Here is a 21,250-nt window from a genome sequence, read left to right on the forward strand (position 1 = left end):
AGAAATGGAAGGATACAATGTTTTTGGCAAGGATGGAAAGGAGAAGGGGGGGGGGGGTATCAAACAGCTGATTTGATTAGGACTGGTTATAAACCTAAAAGAGAACTGCTGTGTTTATTTACAAATGCAAGGAGCAACAGAAATAAGGGAGATGAATCACTGATTCACTAAGTAATTCATAGAATCACTGACTGAGTTTATTCACCCAAAAATTATTCGAATAAGTGAAATATTAACTTCCTTCTCAGTACTGCTGCAATCCACTAGATTGCCTTCACCACCTTCATGACATGTCCCATAAACTTTAAATTTCAACTGACTACCAGATCCCTACTCTCCTCCACTTCCTCTACTACATGTGAACCAATCTTGTATGCTGACCGCCATTGGTAGATCTCAAATTTCAAGATCTTACATGTAGTTGTATTATACTACCATCCCATTTTTAGGTAATTAACTACAAGTAGATTTGATGAATAATAAATACCAGGTTTTAACTCATCGTTGTTTTTTTATTAGCACTAGATGTAATTCCTTGACATGTTTTGCTGTCTATATGGCTGACAGCATCTTCAGAAGATTATTTAACATAAGTAAAACACTGACAAAAAAATAAATTTTTCCCAACAACTGCCATTTCTATATATTGAAATGACTGGAATGATAGTTTAATCATGTGTATCATGAGTCAAGTTATGTGCAGTCTCTACATTGTTGTGTAAACACTGTATGTGATTGCTGGCATAGGAGAGATCTTAAATGTTACACATATTAAACCAGTTAACATCTTTTTTATATAAACAGGATATTTATAAAGTTCCACTTTATACACACAATGAATGACCAATGAGGAAACTGGCAATCCAATCACAGGATGAAGGCCATTAAGATGGCCTAGGTGCCAGACACAATCAAATACCTTTGAAACACTGAGAGCAATAACGAGTTTCTCCAAATCTTTCAATGGCCTGTGTCCAAAGGTGGGTGAAATTAGCTAGGAGGTTGGCTGTAGAACAAGAATGGCAGAAACATACTGGTGATCGCTAATTAACTGTTGAGTCTCCAAGTAATGAAGAACCAGGCTGTTGATTACCTTCTCCATCACTTTTAAAAGTTTACCTTAGAAGAGGAGAAAATCAATCAACTAGCATTTTTTAGATATTTTAATTCATTGTCAACCAGATGGCAGTTTACAATTTTCAGTTCTTAGAAAAGAAACACATACTGATAATTATATCCATGCTACTTCTCATCATTATCCTAGTCAAAAAGTTGGAACCAATAAGATATTACATCCTGCTAATAATATATGTTCCACTAAAGATCTTTTACAGCAAGAATTGAATTAGATCAAATCTGCTTTAATGAATCCTTTATCAAGAAAGCGTTTAATAGCTTCAGGCCATCATTATCTAGATTTCCTGACGATACTGCTCTGATTCCACTCCTGTATATTTAAAGGAATTTTTGAGCATATTGCTAAAGTTCTAAAACTTCTTAATATTGCAGTATCCTTTCATCCTGTCAGGAAGATTTCTACCTTCCTTTCTTTGCATAAAAACAAGCTTTCTTCACTCAGTCTTTAGATGTCTACCAAATCCTCTGCTCCTATGGTTTTTCTTACTTTGGACAATCTGTCAGATCTGCAGCCAGCCCTCATGAAAAACAAAATCTTATATCCAGTATCTTGAACTTGAGCAGCCTGGCCTAGCAGAACATGCCATCTTGACTAAACATAGTATTTTAGAAGAAAACTAAACTTTTACATAAAAGTAGATTTATTATAGAGCAGTTATATAAGGTTAGTTGGTGATCGTGATAAGCTGTCTCTTGAGCTTATCATGATCACCAGCCTTGTAGTTCCATGTACATCCTTTCCTCACATGGCTGACCACCAATCCCCTCATGGTCACTCTCACCAACTGGAAGGAGATTTGAAATATCATTTCTAATGACTTATTCTGATGAGATGATCAAATCCAAGACCCTCAATCCTTGCATACCTTCCATTACAAATAGCCTGATGTACCTGTCCCTCAAAACCTCAAGAGGTTGATTTTCTTTACTTCCGTATGATATCTCATCATCCCAATCTATATACTGTCATAGTTAAAATCACCCTTTTCCTATTTGCTTGACTAGTTCACTTCATACTCATGATGGTCACTACACTCAATATTAGCAAGTCTACAGCAACATTTGACTAAGCATTTCATTGTATTCACCTCTATTTCATACCATTTCTCCTTTGCATGGGCATAATCTCCTTTGCTACCACCAACAGCACTCCACCTCTTTTTTTTACCTTTTCTATCATCATGGGATACCTTCCATCTCTATTCCTATCAAGATGTCTTCCTCATCCAACCACATCTCACTTATTCCAACAATTTTTGGGTGAATGAATTCAATCAATGACAATTTTATTCCCACTGTTTCTGATATCTCTAACATTTATATGCAAACAGTACAGTTATTTTCTAGATCTATAGCAAGTTCCATTGATACCATTTACTATATGTGACTTCTCTATGCCTTTCTTGAGTCATTTCTCATATTCACACTTTCTCTCTCTGGGCATCAACCTTTTGCCAGAATAAGTGTGCAAGATAGACTGTCTGTCTTACACACTTGTTCTCTCATTCTCTACACTCATGCTATCCACTTTTCCATTCATAAGCACCACTTCAATCCCTCTATCCTTACTCTTCTGTTCTACTCTGCTTGTTACTTTCTCAGATCCATTCTCTACACTTGTTACTTACTTTCCCTTCCAGTAGCAAATCCTACAGATGACCTATACCAAAACTATTCCGAAAATTCACTCATTTATCTTCACACATTTCCACTAATATCATTCATAATCCTTTCTCTCTGCCTCATCTCATCACTGTCATACCTGGGTAGCACATTGATTACCTTTCCTATTACAATGTTATCTTTTATTGTTCTCAACAACCTCCTGGTATCCAGTCTTACATTCTTTTTGTTTCCAATCAAGTCATTTGTTTCTAGTGATAGGAGCAAATAACTCCTCTCCTCGACCTCAATCACTGTGCTCATTCTACCTCCCAGAAAACAAACCCTATGCATTAAATTAAAGATGCCACGAAATTATATCCTGGGTTTATCCCTTATATAAGTGTAAACAAATTTTACATTTAAGTGATATATCTTCATGACTAAGCCACTTATATAGAGAGGGTAATGACTTCACATTAAATGCCTTAGTATCCCATAATGCAAAACACATCTGTTTGAGCATGTATAATGCTAACCAAGAATCTAATTTCGTGTCATTTTTAATTTAATTTATAATGAAGTGAAAGAATTTTTAATAAAAATTTGTATATTTTCTCATTCACCACAATCTAAAAAATGAATCCCCCCATACAATGGCAGTTGTAAGTCTTTCATTAGACATTCAGAAAGCATTCATTTTAGTCTTCTTCCATACATATCTACAAGTCTCTTCATTTCACCCTGCATCCATATATGATATTCATATGACATACATCATGAGGAAAAAGGACAATATGAGAATAGGATAAAGTAAATTAAAAGTAGTCCTTTTGATAAAGAAAAACTAGAAAAAAGTTATTTATTAGTTATTCAGTGTATTTTATGCAAAATGGCTATGCAAAGCACAAAATAGAGTGGAACAGTACATGACTAGAAGGCATGACGTGTTAAGTAAGTTAGTGATTACTAAAGTTGTGGGGGGGGTCTAATCATTAGATCTCTATGGCAGTGTTTCGCAAACTTTCAGCACCCATGTATCCCCTTTAAAATTTTAGTAACACCAGCACAACCATCTCAGGAAAATAGCAAATTAGGAGAAGTTAAAGTTAAAAGTAGTTTTAAATAGTTTAATTTTAAAATTATATTTATTAATTTATTCATTTTATTAATAAATAAGAGATACAGCAGAAATCAACATAATACAAGAGAAACAATGGATATAAACTGAGTCTCAGAACAGGGACTGTTCTCCAGGAGTGGAAAGAATATATGGTAATCCTATCGCACAAGGATGGTGGAAAGACCGATGTATCCAATTATCGACCAACCCAGGGAGTCCAAAGACTCCGAGGGAGGGCACCTACTCTACAACTCTGTCTTCACCACTTAATCCACCAACTACAAAGAACTGCATCATCTACACCAATGCCATCTACTGCCCACTACCACTAATATTTTCACAGACAACATAAACATCCATGCCCACGGTGGGATTTGAACCCACAGTCTTTTGGCTGGAGAGCAGATACACTAACTACTCAGCCAACCAGGCTGGCCTGAGTTCAATGTCAAGATTTTGGAAAAGTTGGTTACGGTTCACATTCAGAAATGGGTTGGCATACGTTGCAATGAACAGCATGGGTTTACTAAAGGAAGGTCATGTTTTAGCAAGTTGCTTACATTCTATAATAATGTTACCAATGAGTTAGACAAGGGGAACGGGTATATTATGATACTTTTGGATTTTTCTAAGACTTTTGACAGAATACGGAAGACTGTTGCATAAACTGGAGAATATGGGATATTGGCATGGAAATAGGATGGCTGACTGAACAGATATCAAAGTCGTATGTGTGTCTGGGGGGGGGGGGGATCTGCAAAATTCAAGCTATCCAGTGGTGTGCTCAAGGATCAGTCCTTGGTCTATTGTTATTCAATCTGTACATTAATGACATTAGGAAGGATTTGACATGCGACAAAGAGCTATTTGCTGATGATGCAAAGATAGGTAGGGTAATCAGGAGCGCTGCTGATATGCAGCACTTGCAGAATGATTTGAATAGGCTGGAATTGTGAGCATGTAAAAATGGCTGTCATTTCAATGTTAATAAATGTAAGGTCATGCACTTTGGTGCGATTAGATATTCAATGTCTTATTGTATTGGTGGGATTATGCTAGAAGAAACTGATGAGGCTATGGATCTTGGAGTGTTAGTAGACTTCAACTTCAAGTTCAGGGGCCATGTGGCAAAGATTGCAAATATCTTTGCCACATGATATTTACAATCATGTGGCAAATTCAGCATTGCAATTATCTTTTGATAATTGCAATGCTGAAACAAACATTCACATGTAAAGATAAGAAAGTCATTTTGCCTCTTTACAAGGTCTTGATAAGACTTCACTTGGTCTCCTAGTTGTTGTTGTTGTGGTGATTCTAATACAGTCGAGAGTGTTAAATATGATATCAGGATTGTGGAATACTGATTATGAAGACAGACTGAGAATTTATAGGCTGAAGACATTAGCAAACAGGAGAAAGAGGGGTGATATGATTGAAACTTACAAGCTTCTGAAAGGGTTATACAGAATTTCAGTAGATGGAATTTTTAATTTTATGGAAGGTAGGGAAAAGACGTGAGGGCATTCATGAAAGTTGAGAATGAATGCTGTCAAGAAGGCGGGAAGGGATTATGTCTAATTTTTTTTCTCATAGAGTAGTGTGCGACTAAAATGGATTGCCTTTGGATGTTGTGTGTGCAAGCAGTGTGAATGAATTCAAGAAGAGGTATGACAGTTGATGCAAATAGTATGGCCTCCCTCGATGAGCTCCTGACTTCCTGGAGGTCTCTCTTGATAATATAAGAATTATAGTATAATCCAACTTTATTAACAGAAAATAACAAGGAAGAAATCAGTACTGATATATAAAACCTATTAGACTAAAAGAAGCAATAAAGGTATCAAAAAATAGAAAATCAACTGGATTAGATGGCATGATCCAAGGTTGCATATAATTAAAAAATGGTTAATGTCATATATTTTTTCAATTTTATTATTATTAACATTTCATTATTAATAAATTAATAGTCAAGAAGTTGATTTATATTAATAGTCTACTGTGTGATCAGAAGTGTCATGGGATAAATGATATCCTTAATCTGGTGAGTAAAGTCAGTAATATCATGTGATTCTTTCATAGACTGGAGTTTCGTACATGTGCAGCATTAGGCCTAATTTGCATGTGTGTGACTATTAGCTGACATGACAATCTGTTACTGAGAAGCCAGTTGTATTTTTACAACATGGTATTGGTAGCTAAAAAAAATTGTCATTAATTTGTAATTTGTGATTAAGTGTCATTAATAAGGCACATCACTTGATGACATATCAGCACTTGTCTTAAGGGAAAGTCCCAAGGAGTTAGTATCAGACTTGACCTACCTGTTTAACAAAAGTCTTACAAAAGCATAACTACCAAAGGAGTGAAAAGAAGACAAAATTGTTCCACTTCACAAAGGTGGTGATAAGGCTAAGCCAACAAATTACAGGCCAATCTGTATATCTGGAGTTGTAATTAAGGTATTGGTGACAGATAGAATACAAATGAGAGAAAAGAATACAAAAATGGGTTGATAACAGTGGTATTCTTTTTGTGCTTGTTAGCAAGTGTTTGTTAAAAAAGGAGGTCATGCTTAACTAACTTGCTTATGTACTACAACAAGGTAACAAATATATTGGACAAGAGAGATGCATATACAGTAGTATGCTTAGATTTTGCAATGGCTTTTGATAGCTGCCCCTCCACAAGTTGGTCACCAAACTGAAGCAGATGAGATTAGATAATAGACTGGTGAGTCAAATAGGTGACTGGCTATCTGATGGGATATGGGATGGGAGAGCACTATCATGAAAGAGGAAGGTCACTAGTGGTGTGCCACAGAAGTCTGTTTTGGCACCATTGTTATTTACTTTGTATATTAATGATATTTGGATAGGCACAACTGGTGATATACAACTGTCTACAGATGATGAAAAACTGGGGAGAGTGGCCTTACAGGAGGACTGAAATAGACTGTATGAGTAGGTAACAGCATGAAACTGTCAATTCAATGTTGCAAAGTAGTGTTCTGAAATTTGGTAGGCAACAATGGGATGCAAAGTATATACTTGTTGTGGAAATTTTGGAGGAAGTTGAGGAGACAAAAGACCTTAGGGTTGTGGTGGACAAGGATCTAAACTTCAGAGATCACATTGCAGAAGTTATGAAATCATCACATCAGATTATGACGATGATACAAAGAACCTTAATTTGTAGAAATAGAGGTTCTGGTTCAATTGTGTAAGGCCTTGATCAGGCCTTACACAATTGATATCTCAAAAGTGATATCTCAAAAGAGGAAAGTCATAGTAGTGTGTCAGTTTTTGAGCTATTATTTTTTAACTTGTACATTACTGATATGAAGATATTTGTACATATGCACAACTAGGGACAACAATGAGGATGCAAGTGAATATTGTAGCCTTACAGGAAGATCTAGATGGACAGTATGAGTGACAAGTGAGTGGAATTTCAGTTTAATGTTGCAGAGTGTAAAGTTTTTATATTTGGTAGACAAGATTAAGATGCAGAATATACAACTGGTTGAGATATTTTGAAGGAGATTGAGGAGATGAGAGATCTGAGAGTGGTAGCAGATAGTGGCCTAAATTTATAAATCACATTGCTCAAGAAGTGAAGTCATCATATCAGATTATGGCAATTATGAGAAAAGCCATAACATGCAAAAGTAAAACAAAAAAGTTATGGTCTCATTGTATAAAGTTTTAATCAGGACATATATGGATAATTCTGTGTAGATTTGGTCATCTGGACCATTAATTTAGTCATTTGGAGCATTAATGAACTGGCGATGTGCAATATAATATATATAGCCTATCCCAGCCAAATCAACCAATGCCCTTTCTATACATGGAGCACTTGCAATGAGTGTTACTACCTTGTTGGAGGAAATGCTAACTAGACCTCTAGATGGTAGATGACTTTCTCCCAGTGAAATACCACTGCCATGCTTAATGGAGGGATGAAGTGGTTATTGCCATTTTTCGTCACTAAATAAGGGTCTTCTCCAGTTTCTGTTTCCTCCCTTCCTTCTTATAAGCAGTGTAGGTGGTGGCCTTGCTGGGCATGCGCTCACTAATTATTCAACAAGGACACCAATGCCTTGAATGGAGGAGGCACTTGTTCCCTTGTTGAATAATTAGTAGAAACAGTTTTACTGCTGCATTGCAAGCCAGCCACCATACAGTAGATGGAACCAAACCTGCTGGTCACGCTTTGGAAGGGTTCCCAATAGACTAGCAAATAATCCTATTGCTGTTTTCTCTTTCAGGTTGTTCTAGAAGGAATCCAAGTTGAGAAGCTTGCAGGAGACTGTCAAGGACACACTTGGATTGGAGTCTGGGCATCCCCCTGTGTGGAGTCTTATCCACAAGTTCTTCACTCTTATTACATGTCTCTATTCCATAAATTTCAAACAATAAAATATACCTCAAAAATTCTAAGGAAAGAATAAAATTCCTTGTAAAAATACCACTTTTGCATAGATTTTACCAAACAGCTATGATGTGCATCACCAATTAAAGACATCCAAGCCTGATCTGTGATTCATCACTCAATTGGCATCCTCTATGACTACAGCTCATCTGAATGTTCCACATTACATCCTGTATTATCCCTTCCATAAGAAGTGCAGAACATATGCTTTTGTCAGGTTTGAAATCCCATTCCTACAGACCTGAAATTTCTTTTATATTGCAAAAATCTCACATGAATGTTTTGCTTATTATGTTCATTTTTTTTATACAGTTTTTATATATGTTTAGTGAGAATTTTATTTAATGAGAAATACATATTTTTCTTATTTTTTATACGATAAGATAATCCAAAGATATATACGTGATTTGTCATTTAGTGTTGCAATTATATTATTGGAGTATTATTGGAGCTGCCATGCGATTTAAGCGGTAGAAATATAAAATAATTTAATTGTAGTTATAAGTAGCAAACTTATAATACAATAACACAGAAATCTTGAATGTATATTATAAATTAATTTATGTTGTTTAACATAAATTAATTTATGTCAAATACTCATAGTGTGCAAGTAACAGTAGTAATGGCAGCCAAATTGTCACTTGAGTTTCGGTTTGATTCTCGGTAATGGACATGTGCATTATTATTATTATTATTATTATTATTATTACCACGGGCTACTCCAGGAGTCCTTAGACTCATCGAGGGAGGCCCTAAACATCATGTTCACGCAGCTGTTCAACATTCTTACAGTATCCATCATACCTTGCCTTGAACTCGCTCACTGTCATAGCACCCACAACAGACTCTGGCAGCTTATTCCACTCATTTACCACTCTAAAAGTAAAGAACCCAGCTCTAACACCCCTGCTAACCACGCTCTTGCCCAGCTTCCATGGGTGTCCCCTAGTTCTCCCACCACCAGTCCTGATCTCAAAAATATCATCTGAATCAATCCTATAGAACCCTTTTAGCAATTTGAATGTCTCAATCATGTCTCCTCTTTTCCGCCTATCAACTAGTTTCTGCAACCCACAAATCTTCAACCTGTTCTCATATGGTTCATTCCATAGACCTGCTATCATCTTAGTCACTCGCCTCTGGATCCTCTCCACCTCCTCCCCATCAAGAAGGAACCGAGGTGACCAAATCTGGGCACAGTAGTCGAGATGAGGTCTTATCAGGGCTCGGTACAGAGGTACAATAACTTGTTTTTCTCTGCTCGTCAAGGTATTTTTCAACAACCAAGTGAGTTGATGAGCTGATTTAGCTACTTTCGCAATGTGCCCCCTAAACTTCATCTCCCTATCCACCAACACTCCCAAGTCCCTGGCCTCATCAATCTCTTGGAGTACAGTTCCACCAATGTGGTATACTGCTGCTAATCTTTTCACTCCGAAATGCATAACCTTACATTTTGTCACATTAAATTGACATCCATTCTCCTTAGTCCAGAACTCCAATCTATCTAAGTCATCTTGCAAGACTTTGACATCTTCTGCATTCACTATCGCCCTACCCAACTTTGCATCATCAGCGAACAAATGAACTGTCCCACTTAGACCCTTCCCTATATCGTTAATGAAAAGATTAAACAGCAGTGGTCCAAGAACAGAACCCTGTGGCACACCACTAGTCACAGGCCGTTTTTTGGACTCTACTCCTGAATAAACTACTCTTTGATATCTCTCCATCAACCACCCAGCTATCCATCTCACCAACCCTATATCCATTCCCATATGTTGTAGTTTACGGATTAGAATTCCATGTGGTATCCTGTCAAACGCCTTTGCCAGGTCCAGCAGTATCACTGTAAACCCATTTCCCTTATCCAGTTCAGCAGTCACCTTGTTATAAAACTTGAGCAAGTTACTGAGGCATGATCTACCCTTCACAAAGCCATGCTGTCCTCTGTACAGTATCTCATTTTCATCAATCCATTTCTGTATTTTTCCCTTGACTACTTTCTCCAAGACCTTGACGATGACTCCTGATATGCTGATCGGTCGGTAATTTGCAACCATAGTCTTGGATCCTCCTTTATGCAGTGAAACTATTTTCCCCTCTTTCCACGCCTTCGGGACTAAGCCAGACCTGAGACTCAGATTAAACAACATGGTCAAGGGCACTGATAATTCATTAGCCGCTTCATGCAAGACCCGTGCCGGTATACCATCCAATCCCACAGATGTATTCACATTAAGGTTCTGTAATAGACTATTCACCTCCACTTCATTCATCACAATTCCCATATAAACTAATGGTTCCTTCATTTTTTCAACGTCACCACCTGGATGATATAATTTTGCAAAGTGCGCGCTCAGTAACTCCACTATATCGACTGGTTCAGTGAACTCTTTACCATCGTCATTCCTTAAAATCATTTTGCCATGTACAGTTTTTTTCTTGCTTGCAGCATATTGAAAGAACTGTTTGGGATTCTCTTTTGCTTGCATAGCTAGTTTCCTTTCATAATCGGCTTTTGCTGTTTTTACCACACTCGTTACCCTTCTGGCCTGTACTTTATACCGTTCGTGTGCCTGCAGGTCACCCCTTTCTTTAAATTCCCTCCATAGTTGTTTCTTTTTTTGCAGCTCAAGCTTAATGGTGTTATTCATACATTTAACCCCTCCTTGTTTCACTATTCGGACCTTAGGTATACAATCAGCCATAACCTCCTGTAAATGCTCTTTGATCACTTCCCATGCTCTATCGACGTCCAGCCCTTGCAGTTGTACATGCCATGACACTGATCCAAGCAATCTCCTAAGCTTGTCATACTTGCCAGCACGGTAATTCCACATATACCCTGTCTTAATCACAAATTTCACACCTTTAGCCACCTCCCAGGTCAAGACCTTATGATCACTCTCACCAATAGGTGGCAACATGGTCATATTCATTACAGTCAAATTCTCAGATACTATTACCAGGTCAAGCACTCTCGCACCCCTAGTATTTTCAATTACATGCTGTTTCAGATAGTTATACCTTAATAATTGAATAAAATCCATTTCCTTCCTCACATGTGTCCTCTCCTCCTTCCAATCAATGTTACCATAGTTGAAATCCCCCATAATAATTACCCTCCTTCCACTCATTTCATCAATTTGTTTATGCATACCATCTCCACCATCTATTCCATCACCTGGTCTACAGCAGCACCCAACTGTATATTTTATTCTGCCAGTATCAATCTCACACCAAATAGCCTCAAATGAGCTCCTTTCACTATCCTGCAATACTTCAATTCTCCTTGGCTGCAGTTCATCAGCTATCATCAATAACACCCCTCCCCCAATTTTATTCTCTCTGTCCCTCCTAAACATACTATAACCTACACATTCTATCCCACTAACTATATCATCTTCCGTCAGCCATGTTTCACTAATGCCAATAACCTGTGGCCAGGAAGAGCCAATCAAGGCCAAAAATTCTTCCTTCTTGTTCCTAATACTCCTGGCATTAGTATACATGAATTGCAGTGTTCCCTTTGTCCCACCCCTATCTTGATGCGTTATTCTAAATATCCCATTCCCATTTTTTGTCCTTATTGCTGGCTCAGGTACATTATATACATTTTTACACTCAACTGTCTCACTGATGTCTGGATATCCACTTCCCCCCCTCCTTGGTAGTTCTAGTTTCCCTGGTTCTGCACATCCATTTTCACTTCATTCAGCAACACTTTTTCCAGTCTCCGCACACCAAGTCCATTCAAATGCAGGCCATCCATCTTGTATAAGTCCTTTCGCCCATCAAACTCAATCCACACGTCCACAAATTCCACACCACACCGTCCGCATAACCTGCGCATAATATCATTTGCGATTATGGCCCTCCTTCTAAACTCCTCTCTGTCATACCGCGGTAACAGACTCACCATTCTAACTCTGTCACTCTTTTCTTTCGCTACCTTTAACAATACTTTCAAGTCCTCTCTCATAAAAAATTTATCACCTTTCAATTCATTCGTACCAGCCACAATTGTTATTTCTTTCACCCTCTGTTTTTGCACTCTAATGCTCTCACTTACATCCTTAAATTTCGCACCCGGTAAGTACGATTTAGTTACACTCCCATCTATTACTCCTCTTAATAACGAGTCACCATACAACACTCTCTCCTTCATTTCGGAAACTCGCCCACGCTGTTTATTTACGTTAGCCGAATCACTCTGGAAAGAGTTTTGCAGGTGCTCTAATTGCCGCTGCGCATCTTGTATCACTGCGCGCAGCCTAGCGATCTCACTTCCTACAAATAATTCCTCATTTTTTTTATCATTCAAACCATTTTCTCTTTCTGTATAATTGCTCTCGCTCTTTCTTAGATCACCGCTCACATTGCCATCTTGTACACCGCAATTCCCTATCGATCCACTATTTTCACTCGCATTCTGGCTTTCTTCAACCATAACTGTCTCACAACCTGACACATACTTCGACTCCTCACTTTGCATACACTTTCTACACATTCTCCCACCATTATCACTTTCAATCCATACTCCAGCCTCATTCGGGAATGCATACATTCCACACACATCACATTGGACAAATTCTCTCACATTATAGTTTTTGAACAATGGCGTCGTATTTTTGGACGCCATTATCTTACGTCGCATTGGCGCCATATTCAAATATATGAAACGTATCGTTAAAGACTAAATTAATTTACGGAATTTACACCAAAATCACACAGACACAACAAGCTACCAAATTTAGACAATATTATGTTATGATTTTCAACATATATTCTAATTTCCATTCAAAATTGTACTTAGCTTTCGGGAGCTCCCTGAAAACACGACCGTTCCCCTGAAGTTGTTGTTATTTTAGAACAGCTGTCATTTGGTAACAGGAACACTACAGAGTAAAGAGTAGGCAAGCAAGGAAGCAGAGATGAAGAGTTTAATAAACTACTGAGTTAAGTTTTCAAATATCGGAAAAGTTTTTGCATTTTGAATTACTTTTCAAGGATACGGAACTGTGAAATAAATAATTTAAATACATTATGATACATCAAGCTTTTGTACGTGAAAATATTTTGTGCTCAATTAAAGCAAGTGATATATACTCCAAGGAGCAATTTAGAATCTGCAACAAAAGTTCTAGTATTGGAAATGTATTTGGAACTGCTCAATTAATATATTTCTGTTGTTTGTGGAATTTTTTCTTCATATCTACTTTGGAAAATTGAAAGATAGATGCATTACAGGAAACTTTTACATGGCTAAATGAGACTACAGAATATTTAACTGAATGCTATTTTCAGTTTATTTTGTAAAATATTTCATACATTCACTAAGTATTGAATTAACGGTAGAAGTTAAGAGTATGAGAGAAATTTATTGAGCTCATTTATATTGATATAAAAGTGGTCATTTAATTAGTTCTTGTATGTATTATTTATTGAATGTAAATATATGTTTAAAATATTTTTAATAATTGAGTTTCATTTTTTGGAACACAACATGTTGATCCTGAAGTAAATACGTTATAACAGATATGAATCTGGAACATTCTAACCAACAAAAATGGGAATTGAACAATACAACAATTCCCATTTTTGTATTGATGTATTGTTATTTTACATCATCATATAAATGTATTGTTATTTTACACCACAACTGTCTTTAAATATAGGTTGGGCATAGGTGGGGAATAACATATGTCTCATTTTTCATTTTCAAGTTTCATTTTTTGGAACACAACATGTTGATCCTGAAGTAAATAAACTATCACAGATATGAATCTGGAACATTCTAACCAACAAAAATGGGAAATGTATTTCCATTTTTGTATTGATGTATTGTTATTTTACATCATCATATAAATGTATTGTTATTTTACACCACAACTGTCTTTAAATATAGGTTGGGCATAGGTGGGGAATAACATATGTCTCATTTTTCATTTTTCAGTTTCATTTTTTGGAACACAACATGTTGATCCTGAAGTAAATAAACTATCACAGATATGAATCTGGAACATTCTAACCAACAAAAATGGGAAATGTATTTCCATTTTTGTATTGATGTATTGTTATTTTACATCATCATATAAATGTATTGTTATTTTACACCACAACTGTCTTTAAATATAGGTTGGGCATAGGTAGGGAATAACATATGTAGAGCAGATCAAGCTCAGACATACTAAAGTATAACAAACTCCCACATTAATAATATAACAAATTGGTGCAGTCGACAGAGTTGGTAATGTGAAGCCTACAAATTTATTATAACTATAATCAGGTTGGTTTAAGATTTCCTTGCCTTCATTTGCTGCCTTTTTTCATTCCTAATGGAAAAGGATTACAACTCACAGCTCTTCAAGAAACATTAACAGATTCCTTTCTTCTCGCTAATCACTGGCACACACAGTTGATCTATAAAATAACTTATGTTCTAGATTTTGAGATCTCTCATGGTGGGGATTGATATATATATATATATATATATATATATATATATAAGAAAATCTTGTTTAAATGCAGAAAAGATCCAGAGATGATCGACAAAAGAAAGTGTTTCCAGACTTTGGAATGTGGGTATGAAGAGTGACTGAGGGAATGCCATTTGAAGAACCTCGTGTAGAAGCATGGAGATATGATTCAGACATACAAGTTGGTAAGGGATTGTTACCAAATTAACGTGGAAGAGATTTTTCATAAAATGGAAAGAGAGAGAAAAGGGTAGAAAAAGAGGCCAATATTGAAATTTGTGGTGTGAGCAATGGGGGGAGGGGGCAGTAACTTTACATAGAGAATGGTGAATGGAATGTACTGCCTTAGAGTGTGTGTGTGGTGAGTGAGGAACCCTTGAATGAGTTTAAGGCATGGTTTAATGAGCTTTGTGTGCAACAGTGAAGGACCTCCCATAATGAGTCTTTCATGGAAGTCCAATGTTAATAATGTCATATCATCAATCCTGTAATCAACTCAATAAACAGATGAAACTACCATTCAAAGTTGACTAATTCTCTCTTTCCCTCTTTGTGAAGTGAAACAAATTTATCTTTTCACGTTTTTTGGGATTCATTCCTCGTATACCTCTCTCACCTGCCTACACCATTTTCCAATGGACATAAGCTACACATTATGTTGCACCTATGAGGATGAAATATCTTAATAAACTACACATTAAATATCTCAGTTATATCATATACAGGTAACCCTCGTATAACACAGATGTTAAGTTCCACAGAAACGACGCATTATATAAATCGCATTATGCAAGACTCAGATCACAGAAAACGTAGGGTTATGTTCCGAAATCATTTTTTTTAAATTATATAAACAACAATGACATATTCAACAAAAAATATTTTTATTTAACTCAGGTAATTCGTATAAGTTAAGAAAATATAAACTATGAAACAAATACATAGTATAAACTTGAATACAAATTGTACATAAACTTCATTGCTCATAATGCATAAATGTTTAGGCAAAATAAATAAATGGTGGTCAGACGACGTCCGACCACTCTTAAATAAATGTTCTTTATTTAAGAGTGGTCGGACGTCGTCATCACTTGAAATCTCTTAGACATCATTTGTATAATTCTCATTGCATACTTCAGCTAGTTTAGTTATCAAGTCAGTAATAAGACCTTGCTTATCAATTAAGTTCATAATATGGAGCTGAACAAATATCCAGTAGTCTCATGAATTTCCTGGAGCTTCCATCGAGGGATCATTATCCGTAAAATAACTTCCTAACTTTCTTGCCAAGTCCAATTCTTCTGCTAATTTCTTTAAACTGAATTCTTTAATGGATTCATCACAATCAGAATCTTCGGCAGAATTTTCCCTGCCATTTGGTTCGACGTCATCTATTAACTGTAACAGTTCATCCTCATTTAAACCTATTACCCCGTCAATTAATTCACTAATTTCATTTTCAACATATCGCAAAAGCCTGCTAAGTGGCCATTGCTATAAAAATAATAAAAAATAATTTTTTTACATAAAAAAGCATCACATTTAGTCATCTATTAACTGTAACAGTTCATCCTCATTTAACCTATTACCCCATCAATTAATTCACTAATTTCATTTTCAACCATATCGCAAAAGTCCACTAAGTGGCCATTGCTATAAAAATAATTTTTTTACATAAAAAACATCACATTTAGTCATCTGTAACAGTTCATCCTCATTTAAACCTATTACCCTGCCAATTAATTCACTAATTTCATTTTCAACCATATCGCAAAAGCCCGCTAAGTGGTCATTGCTATAAAAATATTTTTTTACATAAAAAAAGCATCACACATTGTATGTTACTCACCAGAAAATAAAGTGCTCAGCTTGAGATTAACATACTTATGATTTTTAATGCGCTTTCCTGGCAGAAACCGAAGACAATTTCAACAATAAACACTTTATACGGTAAACAATTACATGCATGCTAAAGGGTACCCTAATATAAATTCTCTACTTATAACTAGATGCGCGATACATGCAGACGCAAATTTAATGAAGATAAAATTTGATTTTTAAGTTGCGCGGTGAAAAATATATGAAAAGATAAAGAGTTACTACAATTTGTAGACCATGTTATATCAATGCGGTACTTATGTTATAAGTACCGCATTGAACAAGGGTTACTATAATTTGCAGACAGCGTTATATCGAAACCGCGTTGTATAAGTACCATGTTATACGAGGGTTACCAGTACAATAGTTACCCATCTACTATTTTAATCAATTAATATCATCCTCTCATAATCATTCTTTCTTCTATAAGCCACATATTGAAAGAATCCTTGAATTTTCTTACTCTAACTGGCAAATTGCTACTTTTGCTATCAAGTTACCTTTCTAGCCTGTGCTTTAAACTCATCACATAACTGATTATTACTCTCATCTTATATTGACTCTATATTGCCTTCTTCCAGATTACATGCTTAATCTTTCTATATAATTTATTTTACAACTACATTATTTAAACTCATAAGCTAGCAACTAGTGGTTTCTATCTCATTATCAATATGGTCAATTGCCAGTTAGTATCTCATCATCAGTGAGATAAACTGTAGAGAAATGATTACTTTGAAGTACAAGCTGAATGCACAGTTACAAATGAGTAGATGGACACTGTCAAATTTACTGAAATCACTCCTCGAAGGATAATAAATTATCAAAATAATTAAAATCAGCATATCTTTAGTTTTAGACTTCACATTCATAAGTAATTCATACCTTTGTAAAATAGTTTTATCATCTTCACTAACACCTTCATATTCTAATAATTCTTCAAAACTTGCTTTATACCTAAGATGGGAATAGAAAATATTACTCGTCTTTTTAACATGAATGCTTTTACATATGAAAGGTACTACAAAAGTTGACAATTATGAATGTAAAATTATGAATATCTGTGCCATTAAAAGATAAAAATGTTTCCTGTTGAGGTTATAAGTTAAAGACAAGCACTGAGTTTTCTTCTCATTACATATACGGTAATGGTACTCTCAGATATTTTGTACCCTGAATTTAGTAAGAAAACAGTCTTCCTAAAGTAGTTCAGGTTGTAAGTGTTTTGAATTCGTGATACAATTAAAATGAAGAAAAATCTTAATACCTAAGAGAAACACCCTGCTACCTCCATATGAAACTGGCTAACTCACTTTCAGTTGAAAAGCAATTATTATTATTATTACTATTATCATCACACCTCCATGGAGTCAGAGACTCATTGTGGAAGATGCACACTATCACACAGAAAGCCCATCAAACCGTGCCTTAAAATGATTCAATGTGCCTGTATTCACAAAACACTCGGGAAATACAATGCACTTACCAACCAGTCTCTATACAAAGAATCTTCTCCTCATTCTTTTCCTCACACACTCCATATACAGTTTCCAGGACAGTCTCTTGTTTTTCCCATTCTATAAAAAGTTTCTTCCATGTTAAAAGGGTAACAACCCATGACCAACTTATATGTCTCAATCATATCTCCTCTCCTCCTATTCACAAGGCTTTACAAATTACATTCCCTCAAGCTGCCCTCATACCACACATTCCAAAAAACAATCATCACCTTTACAAATCTTCTCTGGACCTTTCTAACATATTCCTCAACACTATGAAAACCAGGGGACCAAATCTGTGCACAATAATCCATATGAGACCTGATAAAGGCCTTATACAATGGAACCATAACCTCTCTTTCTGCATGCCAATTTCTCTGTATCACTGCCATTATCTGATATGACAACTTCAAAAACTAGTGTAATGTGATATATGAACTTCAGGTTCATACAGGGTGTTCGGGATAAATTTGACATATTTATAATTAATTATATTTTTCCGTAAGTTACATGTATTAACACACACTTCTCTTCATTTAAAAGTTTGGACCCTTCTTCATTCATATACAAGATGTCAGAAAGGATGGATAGCTGGAACTCACCTGAATCATGGAAGAGAATAACTTGTATCATGATGATTCGTGCCTGCCATCAAAATAAGGATATTACGACTGCTGCCCAATGCTCCCTGAATACAGTAAAAACAATCAGGCATGAACTAGAGACTTGCAATGGTGACTACGAGGATGTAGCAAGAAGAAAGATCCCTAGCAGACGATCTGATTGCGTTCGTACAGCAGAATTCCTCGCAAATCTGCAGGAACAGGTGTTGAAGAACCCTGGCATTGGAATTCGGGCTTTGTTCGTGGAGTTGCTAACTGTAGTCAAGCCCTGGATAACAAGGGTAGCCAATGGTAGGCCGTATGTATGGCAGCAGGATTCGGCCCCTTGCCACACCTCTGGGAAAAGTCAAAAATGGTTGTCTGAAAATTTCTACGACTTCACCAGTCCAAATGTTTGGCCTCCAAACTCCCCAGACCTTAACCCCATGGATTATTTTGTATGGGGCGCAGTTGAAAAAGACACCAATCACACTTCCAGTAATACAAAAGCCCAGTTAATGGATAAAATTAAAACAGTTTTTGCGGCCCTTCCCAGGGAGACTGTAGCATCAGCTTGTTCGAGGTTCCGAAGCAGAATTGAAGCTGTGATCGATGCTAATGGTGGTTATTTTGAGTAAATCTTGTTGATAGTATTGTAATTAACTCTGCCTGTAATGTTTTTTTGTCAATTCATTAAATTTAATAGATACAAAGAAGATTTTCTTTTTCCTTACGAAACTGTCAAATTTATCCCGAACACCCTGTATATCACAACACACTAGTTTCCCCACTAAGCATACACTTTGCATTTTATTGTTGCTTACCAAATTTCAGAACCTTCCACTCTGCAACATTGACCTGATAGTTCCATTGACCTACCCATTCATGTAATTATTATTATTATTATCACCCCAAGACCTCATGGAGTCAAAGACTCATCTGAGAGGTCCCCCCCATCACACACATCTCATCACACCATGTCTTAAACACACTCAAACTCCCCGCAGACACCACACCCTCAGGCAAGGCACTCCAATCATTCACAACTCTGAATGAAAAAAACCAGCCTCCCCCTCCCCCCACACACCCCATACAGCCTCCAGGGATGACCTCTGGTTCTCCCCTCATCTCCCACTATTCTCTGCAAAACCTTTCCAGCATTGATCCCACAACAAACCCCCACCAACCTGTAGGTCTCTACCATATCTCCCCTCCCCCTCCTGTCCACCAGACAATAATCTATTCAAGTCCTCCTGTAAGGCAACAACGATTGCATTATCCTTCTCAATTTTTCATCATCAGCAAATTGAAAATCTAATAACTGGTATGAGACCTAACACAGAGAGTCAGAGAAATGAAATTATAATGGAAGGAATGATGACTGTCTGTAAGAGAAACAATATTATGCAAACTGCAATAATGACGGGAATGGGTATTATCATGGAAATAATTACAAGGAGAGAACGAGTTTGGCTTTGTGTTTGTCCGGTTCATACCCATCAAATGTGTGAAAAGATGTCTGCATATATAATGCACCAGAGAAGAACAGAGATCTGCAAGTTGTTCAACTGTGTCACGCAAACTACAGGCAAGAGTATACAAAAGAACCTGTAGGTAGCTTATTATGTCTGTACATATTCGAATGCTAGGAGTATCAGAAACAAAGGAGTAGAGTTTGTTGCCCTGGTCATTATGTTGAGACCTCAAATTGTAGACATTAGTGAGATCTGGCTATCAGAATCAGATATACTAACTAGTATTGAGTGTAAAGGGTACAGTATTTTTAGGAAGGATAGATAGAATAGGAAAGAAGGGGGTGTGCTGCTAATGATATTGGATGACTTGAATCCAGTGAGTGTTGAGACTTATGATTGTAATACTAGTAATAATTTTTCATGTGGCAGTGAGTTTAAAGCCATCTGGTGTGAGGGGGAATCTAACAAGATCAAATACATAGTGGGGTGTTGTTACAGACCTGGTGGACCAGTTGCTAGAGATGAAGAAATGCATCACCAAAACAAGCCTTAAAGTACAAGCCATTAGGAAAAAGAAAACCAGGACATCCTCTTAAAAGATTCAACAATGACTTCTAAGGCCGGAACAGGCCACGCTAGGCCTAAATCCTTGATATGCATGATGATGATGTTGATGAATAAAGACGATGTGTGAGAAAAGAGTAATCATAATGGTTAACTTTAATTATTCAAACATTGATTGGGTAACAGTAAACTCTCAGGAGAAGAATGAAACTGACTTTATTGAGCTATTGTGAGTCAACTTATTCAAGCAGCATGTGACAGAAATAACTCTAGGTCAAAGAGTGTTAGATTTGATTATAGCATCACAGAGGGTTTCAGTTAAAGACGTAATTATTCTGCCAGTTGGTGACAGAAATCATTCAATAATGACTTGAAAAGTGGCTATTATTGCATGACACCTCCAGAGAGTCCAAAGACTCAACAAGAGAGGACACCTACTCTTTGGGGAAGG

The 21,250-nt window shown here is 36.5% G+C and overlaps 1 protein-coding gene across 5 annotated transcripts in view; it reads right to left on the reverse strand.

Moving 5' to 3' along the window:
- Nucleotides 1-21,250, reverse strand: part of LOC150093791 (pyruvate dehydrogenase (acetyl-transferring) kinase, mitochondrial-like) — a 280,509-nt gene that overhangs the window by 216,880 nt on the left and 42,379 nt on the right. For all 5 annotated transcript variants that reach the window (XM_090413176.1, XM_090413173.1, XM_090413178.1 and 2 more), the window contains exon 3: nucleotides 17,545-17,616. In XM_090413176.1, the coding sequence (XP_090269302.1) occupies nucleotides 17,545-17,616 (72 nt within the window). The remainder of the gene's footprint in view (nucleotides 1-17,544; nucleotides 17,617-21,250) is intronic.

Source organism: Typopeltis vanoorti, chromosome 23 (assembly GCF_054136105.1).
Source record: "Typopeltis vanoorti isolate ZY-2024b chromosome 23, IOZ_Tvanoo_1.0, whole genome shotgun sequence".
NCBI classification, from domain to species: Eukaryota; Metazoa; Arthropoda; class Arachnida; order Uropygi; family Thelyphonidae; genus Typopeltis; species Typopeltis vanoorti.